This window comes from Cyrtonyx montezumae, unplaced genomic scaffold, assembly GCF_038088225.1.
Source record: "Cyrtonyx montezumae isolate F1298 unplaced genomic scaffold, pur_monq_1.0 scaffold_8, whole genome shotgun sequence".
Lineage (NCBI taxonomy): Eukaryota > Metazoa > Chordata > Aves > Galliformes > Odontophoridae > Cyrtonyx > Cyrtonyx montezumae.
The window spans coordinates 41,055,602-41,078,598 of NW_027072089.1; the positions used below are offsets into that span (position 1 = coordinate 41,055,602).

At 37.2% G+C, this 22,997-nt stretch overlaps 1 protein-coding gene across 2 annotated transcripts; it reads left to right on the top strand.

Moving 5' to 3' along the window:
- The first annotated feature begins 231 nt into the window (after window positions 1-231).
- On the top strand, window positions 232-21,289 carry LOC136059326 (desmocollin-2-like). Of its 2 annotated transcripts, XM_065753445.1 has the most exons (17): window positions 232-581; window positions 2,640-2,724; window positions 5,420-5,622; window positions 6,086-6,199; window positions 7,368-7,523; window positions 8,396-8,540; window positions 9,830-9,996; window positions 10,592-10,726; window positions 11,995-12,180; window positions 13,464-13,723; window positions 13,925-14,067; window positions 15,500-15,715; window positions 16,260-16,484; window positions 18,391-18,512; window positions 19,545-19,784; window positions 20,418-20,463; window positions 20,547-20,686. In XM_065753445.1, exons 1-16 carry the CDS (start codon window positions 543-545, stop codon window positions 20,451-20,453), a joined length of 2,472 nt encoding a protein of 823 aa, XP_065609517.1. In that variant the 5' UTR covers window positions 232-542; the 3' UTR covers window positions 20,454-20,463; window positions 20,547-20,686. The 2 variants fall into 2 exon arrangements, with proteins under 2 accessions (XP_065609517.1, XP_065609515.1); XM_065753443.1 differs by lacking the exon at window positions 20,418-20,463 and having other exon boundaries at window positions 283-581; window positions 20,547-21,289.
- The last annotated feature ends 1,708 nt before the right edge of the window (window positions 21,290-22,997 follow it).

Consider the following 22,997-nt stretch of genomic DNA (forward strand, 5'->3'; position numbering starts at 1 on the left):
TGTCTTTTATTCACCTGAAGAAACACGCTGAGAGACGCGCTCAGCAGCTGAGAGCACGGGGCATCTAAAAGGAACAAAGAGACAAACAAACAAACAAAAAAAAACACAACAAAACAAAGAACAGAGAGGTTGAAAGAAGGGTGAAAAAGGGAGCGATTCTGCCGCCGGCAGCCGCGTGCGCGGAACCGGCGCTCGGCGAGGGGCTCCTCCCGCCTCCTCCCGGCCTCTCCCCGGGCGCGGCTGGGCGCGCTGCCGGCGCCGCTGGGACACGGCGGGAGGGGCGAGGAGCGGAGGGGCGGGACGGCGCTGCACAGGTAGGCGGGCGGAGCCGGGCGGGGTGTCCCAACGCCGTGCCCGGGCCGGGCATTACCGAAAAGGGAAGGAGGGGAGGAAAAAAAAAAAAAAACTAATTAAAGTCGCCTCTGCCGCCCGCGGTCCCACCCTCCCCACAGGCCGGCTCCTCGGGCAGACGGGAGGGGACAGAGGGAGACGGCCCGCTGACGGGGACGCACACTCGTCTCGCCGCTGCCCCGCCGCGCAGCATGGCCCGCGCAGCCCCCCGCGTCGTCCTCGGCCTCCTGGTGAGTGCGGGTTGCCCGGCGCTGCCCCTCGCTGCTCCGGAGCGAAGGGTGTTGGGGGCGGGCGCGGGTCGGTGCGCGGTCGCGGTGCCGCTTGCCGTCAGGAGGGGGAAAACGGCGCTCCGTGTGATCGCCGCTTCTCCGGGCGGTCGTCCGGCTGCCATAGGGTGCGCTGAGCCTCTCGGAGCGGTCCGCTGGGCTTTCCTGTGCCGTGGATTAATTGTATTTATATTAGCGCATAGCTGTGGCAAGGCCTTAGCCGGGGGAGAATCGAAGCGTTCGTTTTTCTTTTTCTTTCTTTTTTTTTCCCTTTCTTCTTCTTCTTCTTCTTTTTTTTTTTTTTTTTTTTTTTTAATTCCTTTTTTCGCTGCTCCCGCCTGGAAAAAAAGATACTCTGTAGCACCGGAATTTATTCGGCGAACTCTATAGCCGAATTTATTATATTGTGCTATTGGATATGGATGTTTTAATGGGAACAGTGCTTTCCTAGACGTGCTGTGCATTCATGCGTTTGCTAAGATATTCCTAATAAATCTCATAGATATGCGGGTGAGTTTACTCATCCAGATAATTAAAAAGAAAACAAAATTCGCTTGTCAAACAGGAGAGAGAAAGCCTGCACACACCCAAACCCCAAAAGTTGCTGATGTGTGTTCTTTGAATGAAGTGAAAGAATATGGAAGCCGTTTTCTGCTCTGTATTTCCATTTAAGCTTGTTAACCCTTTGATAGCTCTTTGGATGGGTGTCAGACTGTCCCAGCATTACAATTTTAATATTAGGTGTCACTGATTCTGAAAACATTTTAGAACAGTGTAATAAGGTTATGTGACTTTAGTAATGTAAAGATTAGTGTGATATCTGTTAGGTCAGAGGATTTTATCAAATCTCTCTTAATAAGGAAAGTGCTGGCTAAGACATCAGAGTGTTTTATATATGCATATTTTTATGTCTCTGTATGTATATACGTGTGTGTGTATATGAAACAGTATGAACAGCTTTTATGATGTATACACAGCATTTAAATTCCTTTAATGCAATGCTTGCACTCTCCATTTCAACTTAATTTTTCAGCTAATCTTAGTTTTTCTAAGGTTTGCTAATGCCTTAAAGATTTTAAAGTATTTTTATTTAAATGTTAATAAGAAACAAGTCAATTTCAGAATTACCATTAGTTGTTTTCTTCTCCGTACCTTTAATCCTAAAGATCTTTTTGCTAGACTCTCCTTTTTGCCACACTTTCATCCTGGAAGAATGAATGTACTTAAAAGGCTGAATACATTTATGTACATTTTTCTGTTTCTCTGTTTAACTGGCTGTGTGATTATTTTTGGATTTCAATTTTAAACGTGGATAAAAACTAGATCGTATTTATATAATCTGAAGTCAGGGCTAAATTGCTCTGTGCTGAGGAACATCTTTGTACCTCTATATGGTCCTGGTAAGGAGTTCTGGTTATCTGTTCCTCAGTTAACAACATGACATTTGAATTTTGAGGAGGACCTTGTTTTGTAACAGGTTATATGGGAGTGGTCTGCTGTCATCTACGATGTTTTATGTCATATCTAATTGCCAAAGCGAGATTTAACCAGTTGAGAATGTGCTTTGAAGATGCAAAACGAGATGTGTTGTCATATGGACTTAATAGGACACTTCTCCCTTTAATGTTCAGCCTCACCATGACTCCATCGAGTTAGGACTGGCTCACCCTTAATGCTCAGAGGCTTTGGCCCTAAGTTGTCTTAAGAGTGCTGCTGGGGAAAGTGTACTGCAGAGCTGAATTTCATATTTACAGGAAAGTAATTGTGTAGGCTACATCCCTTAGTCTAAGGGAAGCTTTTCTGCTGATGTCAGTGCCGTGATTTTGGAAAAACCTCACAGGTGGTGGGGTCCTGTTCCCAGTCCAGAGCTCTGCATTCTGTACTACCTGGTGACTGCAGGTTGCTTTCTGGACGTTTCCACTGCTTGTCTTTCAAAAAACAAAGCAACAACAAACAAAAGAAAGACAACTTGAGTATCAAAATTTCATGTAATTTTTTTTTCCTTCTTAATTTCCTTTTTAGGTATTGAGCTTGTGCTGTGATGCTTGCAAGAAGGTCACTTTTTATGTTCCCTCTGCACTAGAGGCTGGCACGTTGATTGGCAGAGGTGAGAAACTGTGGATGCCCATTGTAACAGTGAGATGTTGCCTCTTTTCTAGAGGTGCTGCTAACACTAAACGAGAGGGGTTTTTTTTGTTGTTGTTTAATGGAATGAATGGATGACTGCACAGCCAGTTGAACAGCTGGATCAGCCTTTTTGTGAAGGATACGCCCTGTATTTGTTACAGGTTTGAACACCGACTCTGGGCATCCATTTGACTTGTGCATAAATAGCTCCTGTCAGCTTTCAGTGTGCGTTTTAAAACTGAAATGACATTTCATGCTCTCAGAATTCAGAGTTCTGGGGCTTAGTATTCAAATCAGCGGCCTAATATTCCAGAGTGCATCCATAACCCACAGAGTCATTTGAAGAAGACAGTAATCATTTGGATAATGGGAAGGGAGAAAAGAAAGCAAAACCCACACAACCCAAGAGCCCAGAAGCCGCTTCTGTGTGTGACCAGTCTGAAATAGTGCTGTGACACTCAACTCTACTGGGTGCTCAGGGCATGTGAGGAGACAAGCTGCAGAGGCGCTCCATTGGGGCAGTGCTCCTGGTTTTGGATTAGGTAGGACAGTATTCATGGAATGGGGAGACCAAAGAATGCACCACTCTCCTTTTTATTCAGTATTCAAAAGGCAGCTTTTAAGGGCAGCTTTTAAATATAGCAGCTGCTCTGTTCATTGCTGCCTGAGACTGAGTTTGAAGCTTCAGAGGAGCCCTGTGTCAGTCCCAAGACAACAGAGCTGCATGCTCCAGACCTGTAACCCCAATCCAATTTCTACAGTAGGGGCAAAAGCAGTACGCTTGTAATTCATTGCAATGCCACTGCTTGGAAAATCTAGTTTTAGAAGTGAAAGTGCATTGATGTTACTGTTAGATTGCACAGTGAAAGGTTTATAACAGCAGTTTAAATGTTTTTTGTGTTCTTGGTGGTTCTGTTTAAATAAATTAAAATTGATTTTAAAGAAAACTTCACATCTGTACAGTGTTATAAAAAAAAATCCGTGACATTGACCTTGAACTTTATTGTTGTGTAAACTTTTAACGAGGAGTGAGTAGCTTGAATGGCATTCCTGAAACATTTATTGAGAGAGTAATCGTAGGATTATAGCATGACAATAAAATAAGTCAGGATTTTCTTCACTGAAACAAGGTTTTATATATTTCTGAGTTACATAATATATATGAGAGACTGTAAAGGGAAAAAGATCCCACAAGGCAACGACATACTGCGCGTACTGCTGTTTCACGTTGTCGTTGCAGACATTTCCATTCCAGTATTTTTGGAAGTGAAGTGCAGCAATATCCAGCAGTGTGATGGACCTTAAACGTGGAGATGATAATTCTATTCAGAACTAAAGTTTCTTTGCATAGATTGACAAGGGAGTGGAGTGCTGTTGCAATCCTATAGAAAGGAAACGAGGTGTTTAACAAAGCAGTTAAATGAAGGCCTTAGTATGGAGGAGGAAAACGAGCCATATTTAAAATCATGCTTTCCATCTGTTCTTACATTTTTGAAAAGGAAATGAAATTTATTTTATTTAAAATATCATGTATGTAGGGTGAAATTTAGAATCTAGTCTAGACTTTGAATTTTATAGCTGTAGAAAAACTCAATCCACCCTGATACCATTGAAGAAGTACTGAAGCAGGCTAGTATGTAGTCTTTTCTATCTTAAGACTTTTTTGTTAAAAACAAACAAACAAAAAAACCCCACCAAACCCGAACTATTTTATTTTGGCACTTGCTAAGAGAAAAAAAATATTTGCTTCTAAAACATAACACTAACACCTCCACATATGTTGCAAACATGCTTTATCTAGAGCTTAGGTGTGTGGCTTACATCTTTTTCAGTGTGCCAAATCAGTCTTAGTGCTTTGATGTTTTTGGGGTTAATTATGTTTATCCTGATTTTTGCCTTTTTTTTTTTTTCTTATCTCCAACTGTAGTGTAGAATTCCTGCTCAGTGAAACAATTTTACTGAAGTGTATTAAACTTATTTAAGCCATAAATATACAGCAAAGCATTAAAAGTACCTGAAAAGCATGCTGACATTACCTGACACTTCCTGTCAACTGCATGGGATTCTGTCTTGTAAATATTAATAAATTGTTCATCCATCATTTGTTCTAGAGTTAGTGTGTATCTCTCTCATCAGTCTGCCTCATAATTTAAAGGCCTTTGTCCTCCGAAGGCTTCTAAAGCAGATAGACCCAGTCAGTACTTTCCTCCTGAGGGCAAAACTTCCAAGAATATCTCCAGTGGGAATTTGCATTAGTTAATCATCTTCACTGATTATGTGGGGCATGGAGCACAAGACAGATGTAATACCCAGTGATCTACTAATGAATGTGTCTGCAGTGCTCCTTGCATTTAAATGTATTAGTTCGTCTCTTGTTGCTTCAAGAATTCCACTAGTGTAGCAGTATCTTTTTGAAAGATAGGTATGAATCACCCATGTCCTTTAGGAAATACTTTCATAAACACAGTAGTGGAAGTTTGTGTGAACTCATTCAAAGCATCAATTCAAGTATGGATGTGTTCTAGAATCTGTATTTGTATTGCTTGAATGCCAAGTGACCTGATTTTTAAAGACTGTGTGTCAGTAAGTTTTAATTAGGGAATGATTTTTCACTTCGAGTTGTATGTTATTGTTTCACTGAGTTATTGTCTGAATCTTTTATTTTTTTCTTGCAGTTAATTTAAATGAGTGCCTTCAGTCTGCAGAACACATCAGTTCCAGTGATGGGAGTTTCAAAGTTCTGGAAGATGGTTCTGTGTATACAACAGCTGCTGTTTCTTTGTCTGATGAGAAAAGGACTTTTACTGTATTACTTAAAGATCTTAAAGAACACATAGAAAAGAAAATACTTATTGACTTGGTTACAGATGAAAAAAAGGTGGGCGTCTAGTTGCAAGGTACCTTCCTTCTTTGGGTGAGGTTTTATGGAGTATTAGTTTCATACTGGGTAGCTGTAGCTGAATTTTCAGAACTCAAACAATCAGGCATCACACTCAGCAATTTAGTGTATATTTGTGGCAGTTGTTGATTGTAGTGTCATAAATCAGCAGACATCCTGCTTGAAATAGAGGATGCTAACAAGGGGCTTAAAAAGGAATGTTAAGAATCTTAAAAGCCATGTTTGAGGCATTCAGGCAGATCTTGTTTGTAGAAAGTATTACAGTGAAAGAAAAACCTCTTGGATTACAGTCACGCATATAATCAGAATTAGAAATCTTGGAAAAATGAGTAGTCAGTGCAGAAGAATGGGGTTGGATGTGTGGGAAAAGGATTATGAAAGTTAAGCAGAAATATACAGATATATGGATATATTCTTAACTGTCATTTTGACCCACACACAGAAGACTAGGCATGCTAGAGATACAGTTCTCAAGCGGACCAAAAGACGATGGGGCCCAATTCCTTCTGTTATGATAGAGAATTCACTTGGACCTTTCCCACTACAAATTCAGCAGGTACGTTTTATACAGATCCTGATTTTACAGCACAAATTCCTTTTATTTGATGATTATGATATATGAAGAACAGAAGCGAGCAGTCAAGTATTGTCCGTTTATACCATTTCTTCTCCTTTGTCTTGTTCTGTACTGTTTATGTTTCTTGAGACCCTATAGCTGAAATAACTTGTGATCATAGGTGCAACTGAAAACTTGCTACAGTTGTAAAAAGCAGAGGGGCATACTATTACAGCAGAGCTCTTCTGCCTGGAAATCAATTAATCTGTGATCTGTGTAATTTAAACAAGCAAGAAAAACTCCACAACAGTCCCAAAACATTGCTTTAAAGATTTTGTAGACACTGGGAAGATAACATTTTGTCCACTTGTCTATATTCTTTTTGGAGTAGAATTTAAGACTGAATATAGGCTGTGTTATTAGGAAAAGATCTGACAGTATGAAAAAAATAGACATGAAAGAGAAATACAAGAACTGTAGTTATCATGGAAGCATCTAGCCTCTAGATTACAGAATGACTGGTAGCAGATACGTAGAAATGAGTGTAATAACAGAGTCTGTAATAACAGAGTAATCATTCTATTAATTTTATCTGCCTAACTTCTGGTTTTCAGTAGATAAGAGAAGTATTTGGGGAGGGGGTTGTTTATAAATAGATAACTGCTGATGTTACCTCCTCACTGCTTGTAGTATTATGTGGAGAGGCTATTTGAATTGGCATGTACTTGGACTATGCTATAGGTTGTTTTTCCTTTTTCTTTGCTTTTTTTTCACTAATTACAAGCCATATTCTAAATGAATGCACTGAAACCAAAATCTTTTGAACAGAGACAACAATGAGAAGCCATCTGCGCATGAATGCAGCATTCTTGAAACAGATTTCAAAGTTATATTTTTTTCATGTATGTTCTCGTTTCTGTAGTTCAATGATGCTAAATGTTTGAGTTTGCATCAACTACCAATCCCCATGAGTGAACCTTGTAAAGGAAGGTGGTTGCAAGTCAACCTGTTTCCCTATTCTGAGAAGCTTAAGCTGTGAATGAGTAGAAATAAATCAGATTTTATTTTCATTATTGAAAACATCCTGCTTCTGCAAATGTGATCGTGAGAAGGGGAAGAAGAGTGCTGCTGATGTTTTACCCTGGTCTTAAAAATGTGTTCTTTGTAGGTCCAGTCAGACACTGCTCAGAACTACACCATTTATTATTCTGCAAGTGGACCAGGAATTGACCAAGATCCAAAGGGCTTGTTTTACATAGAAAGAGAAACTGGAAATATCTTTGCTACTCGTGCAGTAGACCGTGAGCAATATCCGAGTTTTCAGGTACTGGACTCAATAATGTAAATATACTTACATCTTTTATTTCTGTTGTGTGTGTTTGAAAGCTGGGTTACAGGGGAGACATGGAACAAACAGGATCTGTAATCAGCTATCTGTGCAGAGTAGGATGTCTAGTGTTGGAGTGATGAAACAGATGACAAATACAGAAATAGCTGGTTATTCAGAACTTGAGAGTAGTTTTGCCTTTCACTGCCTAGACTCTTAATTACAGCATAGTTGCAGTGAGCTGTTGGATTTGCATTGCTTCTAGGAAGAGTTCGAAGTCATCCCAGAGTTTTTCAGGGAGAGTTGAAAAGGTCTGCATAGAAAACATATTGTGACAAATTCCAGATGGCTCTATTTTTGTGCTGGCTGTTTTATTAAGAGGGTAGAGTGCTCTCTCTGCTGGCTGAGAAGTGTAAGAAAGCAGCTAGTAGAAATAACAGCTTCTGAGTAGCTGGGTTATTTGCACTGCTTATTTTTGCCTTGTGTGTAGACTATGTTGTAACAGATAGTTTTGCTGCTTTTCTTGATTGTGTTTTAAGTAGCAACAGTTATGCCTGAATTTTTAGTAGTGCTGAAGCTGTTTCAATGATACTTGAAAAATTGTGTTCAGAAGACTTGGAAGAGATGCTTGACAAAGTTGGGGTTGGGAAAGTGACTCAAATATTGCTAGCGAGGCAATGAAAAGGAGAAAGATTGGGAAACAGTTCAAGTTTTTGTGTTGCTATCACTTTCCCTTCCATGTGGCTGGTCTTGAGAAGGGCACAGTTGGAGCACTACATTTCATTTTGTTGACTCCTCCAGTGAGCTGAAAGTGTAATAATACTTCATGGTGCTTAAGTATGAAGTGAATTACTGAATTTGTCTTACAGATCATTTGCTTTGCAAGCACTCCAGATGGTTATTCACCGGAGGTACCCCTTGTGCATACAATCAGAATAGAGGATGACAATGATAATGCTCCATACTTTACACAGGATCTTTTTGAGTTTTGTGTCCCTGAAAACTCCAAGCCTGGTAAGAATAGTTTCAAACTGTTCAACACTACCCATCTCAATTATGTACTAATGTGCTATGTAGTCCAGTACAGTGAGATTTCCAAAGTAGTATTTCTTGACTGCAAAGATTGAATTTTCAAAGAGCAGCTCAAGATTTTTTTTAACAATCAGAAATTCCAAAATATTAAAGAAAAGAAAAAGAGAAAAATACCATGTCAAAGAATTTTTTTAAAACTGAGGTGATTCAGTATACTTAAAACAGTATAATACATTCAGAAGACGTTTTTTACATTTATCCAGAATGAGCTGCTTCCATTAAATGCTTTGATTGCAAGAACAGAGCAGCAATTTTTAAAAGATTAGTTTCCTAAATAACTAAGTTGGTGTTATTCTAAGGTGTGAAATAATTTTGATTAAGATGATAATGTGTGTCCAAGGTTTTGACTTGAAAGTAAGATGCTTTCTGTCTGGGCAGAAAAAGTTCATAGAATCATAGAATTAACAAGGTTGGAAAAGACCTGCAATATGACCTAGTCCAACTGTCCACCTGGCACAAATGTTTCCCTACTAAATCGTGTCTCTTAGTACAAAATCTAAATGTTTCTTGAAAACACATGAAGGACTTGTTTCAAGCTGTATGCATAGAAGGGCAAGGATTTGCCTTTTTCTGAATTCAGATGTTATAAAAAAGAAAAGCAGGGAGAAAACTTGGCCACAGAGAAAAAAGAAATGGAAAAACGATGATTTGCAATTCCCTGCCATTTCCTAGACTAGGTTTGTAGAGTGAGGAGAGTCTGACTTCCTTTGCATAAAAGAAGGCAGCGTCTTCACATTCACCATCAAAGCATCAGTGGCATTTAATTCTCTGAGCTATTCCACTTTTCAACTGGGTGAGTTATGAGTTAACAGTGAAGTCCAGAAGCACATAGACTTGGGAAGCAACTTGGCTCAAGGGACAGAACAGCAATTTGGACTGTGTCAGAAATCGCTGAACCTCATCTTCAGCTGTGTTTGGGATGTTCAGATAGAAGTAGCTGAAATGTGGACTGTTAATATTTCTTTCGATTACTCTTTTGTCAGTACTTGCAACATTGTTTGGGAAGGAGGAAGAAATAGAGGATTAAAATAGATAATTTTACACTGTTGTCATATTTTCCATACTGTTTACTCTATTTTCAGCACCACTTGTGTTTAAACCTAATAGACAGTCGTTATTTTTATCAATCTAAAATAGAAAAACCTCTTCAAATGATTTTTGGATATTTGTAGATTTTTTTTGAACTTAAAATTTCTATATTGTGTTCACAGGTGTAGTTGTTGGAACAGTGACTGCGGAGGACAGAGATGAGCCATATACTCTGCATACTACTTTGAGATACCGCATTGTGTCACAGACTCCCCCCATAACCCCAGCATTTTCTTTGCATGGTGACACAGGTGTCATCACTGTGTTATCGCCGCAGCTGGATAGAGAGGTGATATTTCCTGAAGTGTATACAGCACTAGACTTAATGCACGTCTCACTTCCTAATGCAATCCCTGGCATGAGAATCGACAGATAAAGCATTTGTGTTGCCTTTTTTTTTTTTGTCTGCCAAAGATTCTAGCTAAACTTGGCAGGAAATGTCCTGCTACTTTCCTATTCCACAGCAGAGAGTTGACTGTGGGCTTTTACTCTTCTTCTGTTCATGAATCCCATGGCCACTTTTTTTCTCCGAGTCAAGCTCCATGTGAGGTGCTCCATGCTGCTTTACAGAGAAGATGAACTAACTTTACTGCATATAGTCAATCATCCTGCATTCAAGAAATATCTCCAATTTGTAAAATATAAACAGTAACGCAATGTTTCCCAAGATAAACGCACAAGCCATTTATTGTTATCAGATGTCTTTAAATAGAGAAGGTAGTGAGGTTTTAGTAGGGAAATTGCTTCAAACTCAACACTGTCCCCTACAAAATACAGCAGTTCACTTTGGAGCTGAGTTGCAGAAGAGGATTAAAACATTTTTTTGTGTGTGTGTAACTATTTTTTGTTTTAAATAAACGTCTGTCTGCTTTTATTCTTTTCAGCTGGTATCCACATACACTTTATTAATCGAAGTGAGAGATATGGCAGGTCAGCCTTTCGGTTTGTGCACAACAGGAACAGCTGTCATTAAGATTGAGGATACAAATGACAATGCACCAACTTTTAAACAGATACAAGTAAGTCTTCATAAATTAAATGCCTGTAAAGGGTGAAGAAATTATTTTTATCACATTTCTCGTTTCCCCGTGTTTGCTCCCTCAAGTGTGATTCTTAGTGTCTCAAGACAGTTAATGCCAACACTGACCTTTGTGAATGCCATATTGATTGTTATGTTGTTAAGTAATTAGACCTGTTGCTGTATTAGTTGTTGTGAGTCAGTGGTCTTACATGAACACTGGGAGAAAGCAAACATGACTAACTTCTGCAGTGTGCAATGTGTAGAAATCTTGTAATTTAACCGTTTAACCTTACTATGGTTCTGTGATATTTATTTATTTATTTAATGGGTGGAGGGATAGCTTGACTCTTAAGCATTTCCATGATCCCTCTGACTGCTGATGTGTTAATGTCAATGAAGTTGAGGCAGGGATTTTCATTTCGTTATCTTCCCTTCTTCACTCATGTTTGAACATAAACATTTTGATTACTAGCTTTCAAAAGTTTTTGTGAGGAAACGAAGCTGACATTTAATGGCTCTGTAGGATTTAGTATATCTTAATAAGCATATATATAGCTGAAATGCTGTAGGAGATGTTGATATGTAAATGGATAAAATACAGTACTGAAGAAAAGCAGATCACTATCCATGAAGAAACACATACATAATCTTTTCTACCTGCTACTGTAGAACATCATCAGTAATATTAATTCAGAACCACTCATCTTGCTGCTTGAGCTTGTGCAGAATTATACAGCTCTTCAAAAAATATATATAAATAAATAAAACCCTTTTGTTTATTGTTATCCAAGTAGAGATGTGTTTTGCTTTTCTTCTAATTCTTGTGATTTCTTTAAATATATATATATACATACACATATATATATATATATATTTAATTTGACCTATGGCATTTTTTTTAATGCTGTACTTAATTACATTGTACGTAGATGAGCACCTGCAGCTGATGTCACTCAAGGGAACTGTGTTCATTTACCTTTCCTGGAAGGAGAATTCCAGGCTTTACATCATTGATAGCTGGGAGTAAGAGGGAGCTATGCTGGCAGGAAAGGGTTCCTGTTTCGATCGATGTGTGAAGGAGGTCTGGGGAAAGTACATTAATACATTAAAATGAAATAAGTCATTGCACCAGCTTGGTAAATTGGCCCTTTGAGTTTAAGTGTAGTTTTGTTGTCTAAAGTTTTAAATATGGCAGTCTTCACTCCTGGATTGTGGAGTGATGTTCTATGATTTAAATTTTACTGTTTTTCTTTTGATAACTCCAAGTATGAAACACAAGTGGAGGAAAACAAAGTGAATGTAGAAATTCTGAGAGTTTCTGCTGTTGATCTTGATGAGTTTGGGGCACCCGGATCCACAGCTGTGTATGAAATTATAAGAGGAAATGATGACCACACCTTTGAAATTACGACAGATAGAAACACAAATGAGGGAATACTGTGTGTTGTTAAGGTAAGTAAAAATGGGACTGATAGAGCAGCATTTTTGTCTTCACCTGTTGTGTTTAAAATTGATAATGTAGAACTCAGAATACTTCTTGTGTGTGCAGAATTCAAGTATTGCTCTGTGTTTCACCATCCAGCAGAGCTTTGTGACTTTGCCTGGTCCCACAGTTTCAGCTGTTGAGATGTAGGGATGTAACTGAGGAATGCTTCATGGATGGGTTTTTAACAAAAGTGAGACTGTATGAACAAGGGAGTGAGGAGCACCTCCTCCAGCTGTCTTCTTTCTGGGAGCTGATTAAACTTAGTACCTTCACCAAAAATTCTCCAGTCTTTGTTTTTCAGATTAGTTGAGTATAGGTTTGCTTTTCTGGGGTGCAGATGTGTGATAGAAGGTTTGTTCTGCCTGTGCTGCCTTTTTGATCTTAACAGAATCACAGAATTGTTTTCCTTTACTGTCTGTATGACATCTGTAAAAACTGTGCAATAATAGATGACTTCTAATGAGGAAAGAAGGTTAATATTGACATTTGAAGGTGTAAGTGTTAATAGTACAGAAACTGTTATTTTTTTCATTGTTTTTTTTCTGTTGCTGATAGAGCTTTTCATAAAGCTATACCCATATTGTCTTATATGTAGTGTAACTCTGTAGTATACGAGAGTGTATTATAACTTCAGAATATAAACTTTATTAATGGCATAAGATGTCCTCGAAGAACATACCTGAGGAATTACACTTGTAGGTACTTATTCATCAGCCCTATAAATTAGGACATATTTGCAGTGTATTCCCAGAAGTCTTTCTGGGAAAAATAAGTTTAGGTGCTGGCATGAATTATGATTGAGTTGTGCTGGAAAGGAAATACAGCTGGTTAGGTACAGGAAGGAAAAGTCCTTCCAAACATCTAGTTCTTTTAGTTCTGTTGGTAATTCACTAGCAAAATACTCATCTATATACGTATGCTGATGCTGATTGATTACCTTATTAAGGAAAGTTTTGCATGTTGTTTTCTTTGATAAACTTAGAACGTGACTTGTTTTATGGTTATTGTATATGTCTTGTCCCTTTACTGTGTCTCAAGCTGGATGTTCCAGAGTGATACCTGACTTTTGTAAAAAACAAAAAAAAACAAAACAAAACAAAAAACAAAAAAAAACAAAAAAAAAAAAGTGGTACAGCTTTACTTATTTAGTAATAGTGATTGGAAAACAATGCCAAATTTTACATTTGTTAGAAGTGGGAGGGGAAAAAGTGTGTGTGTGTATGTATATGTGTATATGTCTGTGTTTCAGGGACTGGATTATGAAAATGCCAAGCAAAGGATCCTCGTGATTGCAGTCAACAATGAGGCACCCTACATGCTGGCACCACATTCACAACAAGTTGTACAGAGCACCTGCACTGTTACAGTCAACGTCCAAGATGTAGATGAGGGGCCAGTGTTTAAACCCTGTTTCTTCCGCATGGATGCTAGTGAATGTGATGATATTGGGACAAATATTGGAAAATACCTAGCAGAAGATCCAGAAACTGGAAATAGCGAAGGCATCTGGTATGAAACAGTACTGTCTACTAGTTTGTTTGGAGTAAAGCAAGGTGGGGTATGGGAAAAGGGGAGTGGTGATGCAGGCAGTGTGTGTGTGTGTGTGTGTGTGTATGTAAATAGATGCATTTGTGTATGCATGTGTATATATGTATACATACACACGTGTTTTTGAGTTCTTTAGCTAAACTTGACAGTTATTCTTAACAGCTACAAAATACCACCTGGACAGTGTAACTGGGTCAACATTGATGAAAAATCAGGTGAAGTCAGAACCGTTAAAGTCTTGGACCGAGATCTAGGAGAAGTGAAACGAGGTCAATGCAATATCACAGTCCTCGCAATAGACAGAAGTGAGTACTAAATCTCATCATCATTTGTACTTTTTAAAAGAATTTCATGTGCAAATTTAACATAGCTATGGCTACATTGATTCAGACCAGATATTAGCTTAGTTTGTTGTCTTTCTTCTTTGGGATGACCCTATCAAATGCTTAGGTAACGTTTATTGCCTTTGTATGTCCAATGGCAGGATTTATTTTTAGCCTTTCTGTGGTAAAGCATCAGTGGGAATAAAAAGCATACCTTGAGAAGTTGCTTTACAGCTAGGTATCATAACTCTCCAAGGCTTGGATATTAAAATTACATTTAAACTATACCAATTGAAATTGCTTAGAGATTCTGTTGTATATAAAATGAGGATGATACAAGATCTGCAATTAGGTATTTCCAGAGACACTTTTAAAAAGTAAATTTGATATAATTTTCCTTTAACACTTAAATAAGCATTGACTATTCTTAGATTAGAAAAAAATCAGATTAGGATGGAAGATGATTCAGTTCATACATTATGCTTTTGTGATAAAGTGCACTTGTGGCTGAAAGGAAGTATACTGTATCTGAAAGTGGTAGTGTTTCCAGGGGAGGAAGAAATGGGTTGTAGGGAAGTATAATGTATATTCTCCTTCCAGGAAAAAAAAAATACTGGAAGCCTTCCCTTTCTGCTTTTGTTGCTCAGTTTGTCATAGCCTCCTTTACCCTGTTTCTTTTACTCGGTCTCCTGTTAGAGCAGTGTATGTACTTTCGTAAGTTGCATGTGAATAACAAAACAAACTGTCCACACACAAAACATGGAGCTTTGGGACATCTTTATTTTGCATTATTCTTTCTGTTTGTACCAGTACACATTGGTGCAGTTAACTATGACCAGATTACACAGCTGAAAAGAAATAATTTTCAAAACAAGTCAAGGAATTTCTGTATGGGATCCTGAACTACATCAGAAGATGCACCTCATTTTAGAGAAGCTGCTAACTCAAAATTTTTTAAATATTTTTCCAGTGCAGGGCTTACTGTGAAAAATCATCGTGTCTTTCTCACACAAGAGAGAGGATAAACTTGCAGTTGCAGACTTTCTTCTGCCTGTTCTGTACTTCCTCTTTCTTTTACCCACTCAAGGATTGATCATTTGATAGTGATTATAGCAATTTTTTCTCTGTCACCAGAAAATACAAGTTCCTTTCCAAACTTGCAACTTGATGGGGTTTTTTAAATTCTATTTAGCAGTTTTCAGCAAAGCAATCTGTTGTGTGATCAGCCAAGCAAAAACAAGAAGTGGCCAAAAGAAATCTGTGTGAAGTCCCTCTCTGTTTTGACCAAATCTGTAGCTGTTTTCCACTGTACTTCTCAGCTTGCTTGTTACTTCATTGTGAAAATTAGGACTAGAAATAAAGAATTGAATGAACGTTAGAATTAAACGGTAAAATAATTATTTTTATCTCATAGATGGAAAAACAGGCACTGGAACACTTCAAGTTGTCATCCAGCCTTGCAACAGGAATTATCCACGAATCACTACAACTGACTACATAATGTGCAGAGACAGAAAACCAATCTGCCTCTCTGCAGGGGATGGTGATGAAACTTCTTACAGCATGCCTTTAGTCTATCGCATGACTGACCGTAGCTTGGGTTCCATGTGGAAGATAACAAGGCACAATGGTATGTTGGGACTTCCTCCTAAGTTTTGTTTTGTCCTTCAGCAGTGATCACTAGGCACTTATTTTGCTAAGCAGAGCAGCAGACTAAATGGATTTCACTTCCCAGTGAATGTGGTTATTGTCAGTGCTTATAGCAACAAAACCAACAAATGGATGGGGTATAATCTGAGGTTCAGATTATTTTTTTCCACTTACACTACTGGAAGTCCTTTTAATAAATGACAGTTCTGCTGATAGTCTTTGCTAGCAAACCTAAACAGTGTTATTTCCCGTAACGAACTGGGTTGACTTCATAGTTAAATATTTTCAGGAGGTTATGTAAGTTTTGCTTTTCGATTCTAATATTCAAAAGGTATGGAAAGTATAAATGAAAATCAAATTACCACATTCTGTATGTAGTTCAGTGTCAGTACATCAAAACTAGCTTTAAACTCACTAATATGGATTTGATAGTGACATAAGAGTGAAAGATTTTTTTTATAGCGCAGTTGTGGCTGTGGAGTTTCAGATACTGTTAACACTGTATCTTGTTTATTTTTTCACAGAAAAATCTGTATATCTGTCACCAAGGGGTGATATTCCATTTGGAACATACACTATTCCTGTCAGCGTGTCTGATAGTTCAGGAAGGCAAGGAATCAGTGAAATAACAGTTAACTACTGTGATTGTGTTACTCCAAGTGATTGTGGAGCTGCTCGTAGTGCCGGGAGTGTTACTCTTGGAGTATGGGCCATCCTTGCAATGATCTTAGGATCACTGCTATTGCTGTGTAAGTACACTTTTTATTTTACGAAGTGCAGAACACTGTATTTTTGCCTGCTCATACTCGATTCAGGCAATATTATGTGATTCTTGTGTAACCCTAATCAGTAGTAGTTTGCTGCACGTGCTCTGTTTGTATCAGTGTCAAAGGCTTCTAGCTCTCATCTTGTCTTGTAGTTTGTGTGTGTGAATTTTTGCTCATTCTTTTAAGAAAGCCTTTTCTAAGATGTTCTGTGTGTTGATGTTAGCAAGGTAAAAAAAACCAACTCTATTCTGCATTTTAACCAAAAGACAATGAGATTTGTAGCATTTGTCAGATCCTGATGTCAGATGAGTGAGTATTGCAGTTTGTTCATGGTTCAGCTGGCTTTGGAATGCACATTTCTGTTTGTAGAAATGCTGAAATCAATTTCATGACTTTTTTTGTGACCTTTAATGCATCCTGGATGAAACCTTAGAGTCTGAGACACTGCATTTAACAAGAAGTTTTACAAGAACCCACATAATGTTGAAGGACAAGTTGGATTTTTCCACAGCAGACTAAATCTTTGAGTATGTTTTGTGTTACTTAAGTTGCTCAGACATGGATTCTGAGCAAGTCAGTGTTGCTGTTAACCAGGAAGATGGTGACAATGATATGTAATAGCAGGGCCAAGTCTTTTAATTTTTATTTTTTGTTTAGATGAAATACATCAAAATCTTATATCTCATTCTTTATGACATGGGGATATGCTACAGTACCAAATAGCTCAAGGCTCAAATTGTTTTTTTACCATTAGTGAACATCTTGCCTTGCACCTTTTCAATTTCAGCTAGCTGTTCTTGGACCTGCCCACTTGTTAGAGATCATACAGTTTCATGTTACACATAAATGAGTCAAGCTCCTGAGTTCATGATGCATCCAGGAGGGAGAATCGTCAGATGTGAGGATGAAGAGTATAGGGGAACCTTGTGAAACATTGACTAGCTTTTTGTCACTGCCCCTTGACTGCGTCCCACGAAGATATACTTGTTTTATTGTGGTTAGGTTTTACCCATTGTAGCCTGTGGTCAGTGATTTCACATTTGTTTTCTTTGTGTCTACCAGCACTGGGAAGTGACCCATCACAGTCATTGATGCAGAGCTGGCTCATGGCTGCATCAGCTAAATGAGCTTCAAAGTGGCTCCTGGGCAGTTTCCATAAAAGCTTATATGTTCAGAGAGGATTGCTCTGTGAACTGTTAGGCATAACTGATTTATTCTTCATAGACTTCCTTGTTTTTAAGCTAAAAATTGGAGAGAGTGGTCATCTGAATGAAATATTTAATTCTTTGTTTTGGAGGGGGTTTAGTTGCTAGTGATTCTTTTATAAAAATTATTTCTGGCTGAGTCTTACATGTAGTATTTCTATAGGAAAGGAAAGAGGAATTCAAGGTATTAAGTGAGATCACTCTATAACATACTTGAAATCTTTCAGGATTCTGGTCATCCTTTTTGTGAAGCAGAACTTTCTGATTCCAGGGCCTTCAGCCCATGTACTTCTCATGACATAATTTGACATCTGCTTATCCATACACAAAAAGTGCGTGCTGTACAGTTTTCTTATAGGGGGAATACATGATTTTTCTACTATTTTTTTTTTGTTTGTTTTAATGTGAAATGTTGCAGTTTCTATTTTCGTAAAGCTAGCATTTGTTCTGCAGAAATCAGAGTGCATTTTACAGTTCAGCAGTATAGTGAAAAGTCCACATAGTACTTGAAAGCAGTATGTATTGTGTACTTCTGAGGATGGGCATTTTCAAACATAATGATTCTTTTGGAAGATAAATGATACTTAAGCATTTAGGCTAACACAACTAATATGTTTTCAAACAAAGTAGACACTGTTTTGAGGTAAATGTTCATAGCATCTTTCTCACTTATTTCTTCATAGTAATCCTGATAACAATTTGTGGCTGTTGTGGTGCTGGGGTAATGCACAGGCAAGTGACTGATGATTGTGCCAATCACAACTTAATCATTTCAAATACAGAAGCTCCAGGGGAAGAAGTGATGGTAAGTTGTCTCTTTACTTCAATGTAGAAACATGTAATCATGCCATAGTATTTTGGTTTGAGGAGAGACCCATCAACGAATAAGCAATTTAGTAATGGAAATAAGTAACGAACACAGGAATCATTTATATGCTTTGATATTTTACAAGAATTTGTAAATTCTTACTTCAGGCACAGTTATTAGCACTGTATATATTTAAGTTAAATAATGGGTGTAAACTGCTGAAGCTTCTTCTTGGCCACTAATAATTCTTGTAAATTTTAACTGTTGGGTTGGAAGTTCCAGTTGAATTTTATAATCTGTCGCTTTCAAAAATGAGATCAGGTGGAATTTTACTCTTTTACCGATCTTAAGTGTGTGCAAAACACTGTAGCTGTTCCTTGGAAAAATAATTTTAAAATTAGCATATAATCATTGTGAGTAATCATTTTCCTTCTCCTCTGTCCCCCACCAACAAAAAAATTTCTTTAAAAACCATTGAGCTTACTTACTGTGAAAACCAAGAAAATCTCCACTAATGATGACAAATGTCAGTTTTGTTATTGCTTACAAAATATAATATAGTCTTTAATTTGGGATTACATACTAGTTTCTCCTTTTTTTTCATGTGATATGTAGACTTTATGAATAAAACAGAATGAAACTTCTTCATATGGCTGTATATCTAGGTTAGTGGATTGCAGGTGTTTGACTTTGCAAACCAAACATTTTATGTAATATTGTAAGAAACTAACATATGTGTTATAGTGCACCTTTCATCAGAATGAAGATTCAGTTGTGGGATCTGGTATCATATCTAACTACAGGTTTTACTCCCATCCTAATACCTTTCTCCTAAGACTGCTTTTTGATCTTCGTAGACTCAAGTGCTAATGATGGCTTATTGTTCAAAATGCCACTGTGCAAAACTGAGCACTTCAGTGTTTAGCATGGAAAGTGTCTGATTGCTGTTTTGCCTTTCGAATTTAAAAAATACAATAAAAATGATAATGAAAACAAAGGTTTCTTCACTGTTAACATTTTTTTTATTAGGATCACAATATAATTCCTCTGCAAACTACTGATCAAGTAGGATGTGGAATAAAAACAGGAGATCAACAAACATTTGAAATGGTAAAAGGAAGAGGGCATACCTTGGAATCAGTCAGAGGAGGTGGACATCAGACACTGGGATCAGTCAAGGAAGGAGGAGGAGGAGGACAGGCTATGGTGGACACATGTAGATACTCCTACTCAGAGTGGCATAATTTCACACATCCTCGTTTAGGTGAAGTAAGTATTCCAACACTGGTTTCCTGGAGTGTAGGTTATGATCAGTGTATATAGTATTGTTAAGAAAGGCACTTGGGCTAGGAAGATCTTTGGTTTTTTAGTTTGTTTGTTTTCTTTTGCATGTCTGTCTCCTGCTCTGTAATATTGTCCTTTCAAAAAATCATCCTTTAAGATATTTTGAGATATAAGCATAAATGACTTTCTTTTCTTGGCTTAAACTATAAGCAGTATGCTATTTTTCAATTATAATATTTACCTTCATTGATAATAATTACTTAAGCTTTAATGAGTTTATTTTTGTTAATTTGTTTGCTTTTATTCTAACTGCTTGCTTTGTACTAACTTAAATAATGATATTAATCTTAGCAGTGGTGTAGGGATGTATGTCAGATGTTAAAAATGTAGTTACTCCACTCTTTGGGTATCAAAAGCTCACTCTCACTACTTGTCTAACTACTTACATGTATCAGTCACTCAGGTTTAAGTGGATTTTAGTTGTCTGACTGGTCATTTAAGCAGATTCTTCCTCTTTTATTTTTACGTACTTAATTAATAGAAATGATTTCTTTATTAAATATTTATATTTTATAATCTTAATGATATAGACCAATCATGTGCATTTTTTGTATGTAGGAATCCATTAGAGGACACACTCTGATTAAAAATTAATCAATGAAAGGTAAATCAAAAGAAAAATTATTTTTCTGCAATATATTTAGGATAACAATTTAAGAAAATAATGTGTGTTCTCTTCCTATGCAGAAGGTGCACCTATGCAGACAGGATGAAGAACAGAAACATTCCGAAGATTATCTCCTTTCATATAACTATGAAGGAAAAGGATCCTTGGCTGGCTCTGTAGGCTGCTGCAGTGATCAGCATGAAGAAGAGGCACTTGACTTCTTAGATCAGCTGGAACCCAAGTTTAGGACATTAGCAGAAACGTGTATAAAAAGATAAACATGTCTTCTTTGGTGCTGAAAAAACTGTAAATAAGTGGCTGTCCTAGTTTTGTGATATTAGGTATTTTGGAATTGAATGCTACAGATTCTTCCACCACTTGTTTTCTGGGAGGAGGTTTATCAGTTAATGTAGTGGTAAGAGTGTAAGTAATACTTAAAATGTATGGCGTATTTTTTTTACACCTACTAGACATCAAAAGTAAGGGATTCAGAACCTCTTTTTTCTTCAGACTACATTCACGGAGTAATGCTATTTTCTATTTAGTTTATACTTGCTATTCTTTGTGATTGCTTAAAATGCAAAACTTAGTGCTCTTAGTGATTGTTTCAGCCTCAAAATTTTATTGTGTTTGGCTTTGGAGGAGGAAAGCTTTTCTGTCTGTTTCTTTATTTTCTTCTAGATCTGTGGAAATAAAAACAAAAATATTACTGGTGGATATCAAATACCTTGTTAATTTCTAACATATGAACAAAACATATGTGAGATAGAAAACACTTTCTCATGTTAAAATAAAAAAAAATACTGGTGACTACATTAGAAAATTTTATATTTTGATTGAAAGTTAAATATATATATTGTATATATGTAAAATAATATTCAAAAATATATTTTTCTCCTAATGGGTTACTACCCATCAAACTTGCTATCCCAAGGGATTGATGGCATCAACACATAGGATATCAGCATTGTATGCGCGTATATATTTTTCTTTTAAGGAAATAAGAAATTAAAAAAAATACTGGAAAAAAGGGGTAACTATTGCTCTTTAAATGTATGCAAGGCAATTTTTGTGTTTACTTGATAGAAGGTTGTACTTCAATTTCTTGTGAGTTTTGACGTAATATCATTACAGAAATGAACGCTGCCAAGAGTTTGTCCAGCATAGTTACCACTACCTTCTTTAATGCTCTAGTTGTGGATATCATGAGACTGACTTTCTGTAAGTAGAACTGGCAGAAGATGCAGCCCAAATGGACTGAACATGTTCTACATTAATAGGACGTTTCAAAGGTGACTCTGTTTCAGATGTAATGGGATTAAAAGGTCCGTTCAAAGTGCAGAGGTTGGAGAGGTGTGCATTCTTACAGTTCTTTGGCAGAAATGATCCGAATCCCATTTGTTGTCTTAAGAGATTAAGCATATATATAGACTATATGTTTTGTATGTACACTGTATATTTAGTGTATATACAAAACTCTGTAATACATATAGCAAATGACAGTATGAATGTTGTCATAAGCTATTTCTGGAATTCAACCTCTGCTTCCTAGGTTTTGTGTATTTTGAATGTCTGCACTCCTGGTTAAGTAATATGTCCTCTGCACTCTGGGAATTCTCTTGTGCCTTGAAAGAATGTCTTCCTGTCTATAAGTAAGACAAATTTTGTGCAGTTACTTGTTTCTGATTTTGTAATTCTGCATTTAGCATTTGCTCCATAAAAATAAGCTTTAGATACTTTATGTAAATTTACTGTAGTTTACTGCAGAGAGGAAGAATTATTTTGTACCAACAAAGAGTCATGCTGCTGTGTTTCCGTGCACAGCTCCTGCTGATTTCTAGTGACTGCAGCTTGTTCCACAGATTGTGGTCAGTGAAAACCCATAATGTAAGTTATTAAGTATTAAAATAGTACTTTTAAAACCTGCCTCATGCAGTTAGTGAGCTTCAGGCAATTTCTGCTAAGAACTAGCTATTGTTAATAATATTAACTGTACTTTAGTGTTATTTCAGATTGGAGATGAGCTACAACCACTGCCAGTGAGTGGTGAGAGTGACAGTCACCAACAGGAGAATTTTAGATCAGAATCATGATGTTCAGAACTTTACTCAATTTTACAAAGAAGTTAACATTACTCATGCAAACACAACTGTTCCTTATCAGTAATATAAATGAGTTTTGCTATTCTTTATTCATGCTTAGGCAGGTCTGTGGCTGGTGTAAGTCAGGATGGCACTGCTGATGTCAGTGGAGCTGTGTTGATTGATTCAAAGTGGAAATCTATCTTCTAGTGATGTTCTCATTTTCTGTCTTGTATCTTCATTTATTCACTATATACTTCTTAAGGTAATGTTAATACCCTTCTCTCCCCCCCCCTTTTATTATTATTATTATTATTTTTTAAGTTACGTAAGCATCCTATAATACAGGATGACCTAGGATAAATACAAAATAGACTCTTTTTGAAAATTACTTATGTGGTGGCATAGAGAAACCCCTAGAAATAATTTCTTTTCTCATAAAATAAACGT